The sequence below is a fragment of the Nicotiana attenuata genome, unplaced genomic scaffold, assembly GCF_001879085.1.
Source record: "Nicotiana attenuata strain UT unplaced genomic scaffold, NIATTr2, whole genome shotgun sequence".
Lineage (NCBI taxonomy): Eukaryota > Viridiplantae > Streptophyta > Magnoliopsida > Solanales > Solanaceae > Nicotiana > Nicotiana attenuata.
In genome coordinates, this window is record NW_017670995.1 from 247,211 (window position 1) to 253,619 (window position 6,409).

The 6,409-nt window shown below is 35.2% G+C and overlaps 1 protein-coding gene across 1 annotated transcript in view; it reads left to right on the top strand.

The window, feature by feature from the left end:
* Positions 1-2,622: 2,622 nt before the first annotated feature.
* The window catches only part of LOC109205108 (F-box protein SKIP19-like), a 12,729-nt gene continuing 8,942 nt past the window's right edge, over positions 2,623-6,409 (top strand). Inside the window, exon 1 of the mRNA XM_019367784.1 lies at positions 2,623-3,099. Coding sequence (XP_019223329.1) covers positions 2,747-3,099 — 353 coding nt within the window. The 5' untranslated portion in view covers positions 2,623-2,746. The remainder of the gene's footprint in view (positions 3,100-6,409) is intronic.

Consider the following 6,409-nt stretch of genomic DNA (forward strand, 5'->3'; position numbering starts at 1 on the left):
GAGAGAGAGAGAGGACTTAGATCTTGATTTGAGATCTTCGAGTTCCTCCTCGAGCTTGGCGTTTCTTTCCTTTTGGTCCAGGGATGAACTACGCGATTTTGCTAGGAAATCCCCACAGACGGCGCCAAATTGTTTGCTCAAGAGTTATTACATACCTTATGAGTATAAAACAATACGAATAAATCACGGGAAAATCATAGCAAACCGTAATAATCCGTTGGACCAAATGAAAGAAACGAAAATAAGTACTCAGGATTAGGGGGAGAAACATTAGAAGCCTTTATTGATAATATTGGTTTGGTCTGCCTCTCCATGAAGAGGTTCAGAGCCTTACAATGGTGTTCCTCTTGCCCATAATTTGGGTATCGTTGTCTCTTTTTTCTCTCTCAATCGTGGCCCAGAAGAAGCCCCCCTTTTCTAGGGTTTCCTCTCTTGGTATTTATAGCTGTGAGCTTCGTGAGCTGGCAATAAATGGCCGTGACCACGTTGGGATTTCGCCTTTATGGTGGCGGATAGGCCATGGCCTTGCTGATCGAACCAGATGCGGGTTGAATATCGTTAATTCTGAGTGATCGTGCCACTAATTAATCATGAATTAGCTTAAGACGGGATTAGCCTCGTTAATTATCGTGGAGTCGGATTCTGACCCATACAGTATCGTATCCTAAGGGGACGTTTGATATGTTGCATAAGGCAATTAATCATGGTATAAGAATTTATATCGAGTTAATACATTGTTTGGTTGTGATTTTTCCCAAATTGAGCAAAGATCACTTTAGTCTATGTCCAAAATTATTTATATCTGATAGGAGTAAAAGTGTATAAAATTTATATATTTATATAATATACAGAAATGTATAAAGTATAAAATATACGTAGTAATCAAATAATTTAGATGATACTTTGTAATTTAGTGCAATAAACCAAACACCCAACAAGAACTAATTCATGTACTATTAATCCTCATATTATTAATCTCTATTCCTAATTCATGCATTATTAATCTCTATTCCTAATTCATGCATTATAATCTATGTATTACTTGTCTTTGAACCACATGGGTAAGTAATGCATTAATTTAGTAATACGTGAATTAATAAAATATGAATAATTTCTAATTGGGTGTTTGGTTCATTGCACTAAAATTGGATTATAGAGTATCATCTACATTATTTGTTTATTTTCTTAATTAAAAAATAATAAATTTACAATTATACCCTAGGATACCTGATCTTCATTGGCTTGTTGGGAAAAGACAAAAGATAGCGTTGTCCGATTGGTGCTTTTATGCTTTATATCCATATAGAGCTTATATAGGGAATAGTTATTCCATGCTGGGGGGGATAAGACAATACACTATTAATGTTTAAAATAATACATGGATTAGTTATCCTACATTTGTAATCACAACCAAAGAACGTATTAACGCAATACAAATTATTATACCATAATTAACTATATTAACTCAATATATATTATTATACCATAATTAACTATCTTATACACTATATCAAAAAATCTCTAAGGGGTCGTTTGTTATGATGGATAAGCACAAATTTAATCCTGGGATAAAAATTTAGTATCATTTTACTCCTTGTTTGGTTACTAATCCTAGAGTTAGTTATTCCAGGATTAAAAATAGTACTGGTTGACTTATACCTGCCACTCTGCCAGATGGTGGAATAGTAATCTCAGGATAAGTTATCCTACGATAAAGCAGTAAAATTGACAATCCCTGGATTAATATAACATAACAATCAATCAATACAAAATAATTCAAGCATAGCTATTTCCATCATAACCAATCCATATAACTAATCCGAGTATAACTTATCTTCAAACCAAACGACAATTAATAGTGTTCACGAAAAATAATTATTTTAAATACTTGTTATTTTAAAATATCAAAAAGTATTTAATTTTTTCCCCACTTTCACCCCTGCTCAAACAAATGTGGGAAGTGATTAATGTGGTAAAAGTAAGAGTAATATTATATATAATGCAAAAGATGATATGACAAATAAAAGGGAATTAAGTAGGCATTTGGACATAAAAAATTGTAATTTCGCTTATGTGTAGACATGCATTTCACTTTTTGGAGTTAAGTTGAGAAATGGTATTTAGAATTTGAAATTATGTTTGGACATGCATTTCACTTGAAAAATATTACAATTTTGTGAGCGAGGATTTTTTTTTTGGAAAAATGGTTAAAAAAAAATTCAAGAACTTACAAAATTTCATGGACAAATATATTTTTAAAATTATTTTTGAAAAAAAGGAAAAAAAATCTATGGACAAACGGGTCCTAAAACTTTTACCAGTAGCAAACGGCCGAATTATCTTATATCAATTGCCCCCTTTACTTAACTTATGTAGCAATTAAAAGTCCGTTTAAATGAACTTATTTTAAGTAACTTTTAAGCATAAGTTATAAGTTAGGAATATTAGCTTTTGAGTTTTTTCATCATTTAACTTAAAACAAGTGTTTAAATATATATTTTTGCTTTATTTAAATATTACAAAATGACTTTAAATTTATTTTAGCTTAAACACACTTAAAATAAGCCTTTTTACCGGTAGGGGTGTACTTGTAGTTTTTATGGGAAACTATGCAAAGAAAACAGTAGAAGAGTTCAAAATTCAAAACTTATCCCTTTCTCTGCCACTTTAGAGAGCAGCCTATATAGCTCCCATTCACTTTCCCAATTCCCCCCGTTAATCAAACAGCTCGAACCCTAGAAAACAAATGAATAGAAAGCGGAAAGGAAAAGGTAAAAGTAAAAAGGAGAAGGCGTCAATGGTGAATAAGCCGCCATGGCTGGAACTGCCAGAAGGAATATGGGCGAAGATATTACACAGGCTGGGTGCTGTAGAAATACTGGAGACAGCACAGAAAGTATGCACTACTTGGAGGCGAATATGTAAGGATCCTTCTATGTGGCGAGTCATTGACATGTCGAATGATTGGGACCCCTCCGACATGCCTTATGACTTAGAGGAAATGTGCCGCCATGCCGTTGATCGCAGCCAAGGTCAATTACTTGATATCTATTTGGAGTACTTCGCCACTGATCTGTTGATTAGATACATAGCAAATAGGTAATTTCTGGCTTTTCTTACTTTGGGCTTCCTCTATCTTGTGTGGAGCGTGGCTGTTGTTTGTTCTTTGTTTAGAACTTTTTTTCTCTTATGGAATCTGCCCTGTTTTATACTTCCATGATATTGAAGGGTGAAAAAATCCCCCATATAAGGGAGGGAGCGTTCGCGCGGCCCCTATCCAATTCATCAACAAAAAATAAAAAAATCGAAAATGTAACTGTAGCAGGGTTTAATATAAACTAACAACTGTCAATATAATTTTACTGGTTGCAATATGAGCTGTTGCAAAAGACAAGTGATCATTTTTTTTTTGTGAATTTTTTATCCAAGTTTGCTATATAAAATTATGTCTTTCAGGTTACCTGATAGAATACAATTTAAACTCAGTATTTTTAAAAGTGAAAAGCTCAAATAAGCAACAAGTTCCTTGGGGCTAGAAGCAAAAAGTGAGTAGTGAGGTGCAGACTTCTTCTTTAAGTAAAGTGCACAATTAATGATATATATAAGTTTAGTATTATAATAATCAAATTTCAATTGAAATACAACTAATTTTGACATCCCATATGCAATAATGTTGATAATATATTACTCTAAATCCTCAAAGTTAAGATTTAAAGAATCAAGTTGTTTCTCATTGGGATCACTTCGCATGTCATTATTTGGAGCGCATGGCTTCGTCCATGAAGCAACGACCCCTTGCTTTGCATCGATCATTGCTTTAAGCAACGAAGCTATGGCTTTAATAACACTGGTTAAACTTAAAGAAAGAAAGATAGCTGGAAGGACTCCCTAATTATTCCATCCCTCCTGTTTTCTACATGACTGGACAAAAGTTTTGTCGATTAGTAAAGGTTAATTTTATTTCATAAACAAATAATACCAAGTTGGTACTGCATCAGTAAAATAGTCGGAGTTAAACCATTGCAATTAGAGGGAATCTTAGAACTCCAGCATAACATCAGTGTCAAAAATCAGAGAAGGCATTACACCTAGTCAGAAGATTCTGAATACATCTGTTTCTTACAAATTAAAGGAACAGTTTTCCTCCTACCCACGAAGCACCTACGATTTCTCTCAAGCTATTCTGTCCACCTAATCCAAAGGGGAATGCTTATCCAAGTCTTCTTTTGCCTCACTTGTTGACCCTTCCAAGTCTAAAAGGCTTTCTTCACATTAGCAGGCATGACATATTGTATCCCATGCACAACTTCTGTTGACTATTACGCTGTACAAATCAGGAAAGCAGCTAAGGTAGTTTCCCCATACCATTTATCCGACCAAACTTAAACTCTACTACTTCACCAATTTTCAGCTAGATCACCCCATAGACTATCAATAAACTTCAAAAAGCAGTGCAATGTGAAGAGGCTATCTTCACAACCTCCTTCCAATATTCCTCTCTATAATTATTCCACCTCCATAACCATTTAAGCAAAAAACTTCCGTTGTGAAGTCTCAGGTTTCTGAACCCCAAACCTCCATCCTCCTTGCATAGCAAAACTTTATGGATATATGTTCTAATTTTGGACCATCTTTTTGTGTACGAGTGTTGCTTAACTATAGATTCGTAGCAAGGTAAGAGGCGGTGATGCCATTTTAAAAATCTAGTCATAATTCACTTCATAATCAATGTGGAGAATAAATGGTTATTATATAGAATAAAAGAGAAAGGACCCATTATGAATTTCTTTAATGTTCTTATTTAGAAAAAAGCATAACAGAGCTGGTATCCCCGTCTTTTGAGCTATTACATGTTAGTTGACTATACAGCAGAAAGAAGTCTAGGCTCTTTCTTTTGAACGTTGATGTTCCTCCACAAATAAGCTTAATTGAGCATGGATTATGCATTTTTGGGAGCTTTTGATGTCCAGTTGGTGAGTATTTCTTCCTTCTAGCATACCCTGGAAACTATGAACTGTATTTTTCTGCCGTGCATGGTCTTGTACAATGTCTTGTGTGTAACAGTGCTCATGTTACAATCGTCTTTTAGTTATAAAGCCCTCTGAACTCCTAAGTTGCTTCATCAGAGGCAAGATCTAAACAATCTCATGAAGTTATGAATTTAAATATTTGATCACGCCCAACTATGCCTTATAAAAAGGACTTTGCGGACGTTGCAAATATAACCCGAGTATTACGCTCAGGGTCGAATCCACAGAGAGTTAACCTATCAACTGCTATCTTCAGACCCACTAAGTCTTCAGAACCAGCTTCCCAAATATTCAAATCTCAGTTGAGTGTTCTTTAACAACTAGCTTGCAAATAACTAAATGGCTGTAACTAAGTAAAAATAAAGGTTGTAAACAATTATGAGAAAAAGCTAAGGCAATGATTTCCCCTGTTGATGGAATCCCTTCTGTTTATGCTCATACAAATTTACCCACACATCTCTATCGATCATGACCGCTAATCTTACCGTAAATCTCTCCCGAGTAATCACAGTAATTTACTATTGCACTCTCCCGAGATACACTAGCTTACTTTATTTAGCACGATTCACTTTAGATTACACCCAAGGCTTCGTTATCCCTAATCCCGCCTTTAAACCCGCAATTATAGATTCCTCTAATAATCTAGGAGTGGTGTTGTTCAACAATACCCTAAATATGCACTCTTTTCCAAGTTATGCACACTAAATAGGCACAGCTAATTGAGGATCCTGTCAATTAACTACAACGAACACGAAGTTGAACAAATAAAGATTAAACTAGCAATTTGTATTCACATAAACAAGAAGTTCATCACCCAATAGGTTCCATCAACGCCTTAGACAAGAAATTTAGCTACTCATGGCTATGGGAACATAAACTAAGCTTGAATTCATCATAAAATCAAAAGAAAAGAAGAAAGATGTTTAGAGTACTTTCTCACAATTGTTTTCCTTGCTAAGAAACCTAAAAAATCAATACATGCCTCTCTTGGGCGAAGTCTAATGTTTTAAATAGGGTTTAGGTCTCAAAATCCCGTAATTGACACTTTGGTCCCAGAAGTTTCTGCGCCTGCCGCGGTCGCGGTAGAACCGCGGCCAAACACCCTCGCGGATTCTCACAACTTCTGCAGCTGCTTCCCACCGCGGTTCTGCCGCGGTCGCGGTGAAACCGCGGTGGATCCAATTCTCTGAATTTTCGGCCTGTTTTTGCCCGGGTCACTTAGGAAATTTCACAGTTGGCCTCTTTTTCATCACTTTTGACTCCAAAACTGCTCCTTAGCCGTCTTTATACATATATCACCTACAAATCATGAAAAGCACTAATAAGAGCATTTTGTCATCACTTTTAGCATTAAAACTACGCAAGAAGGTGATTATTTA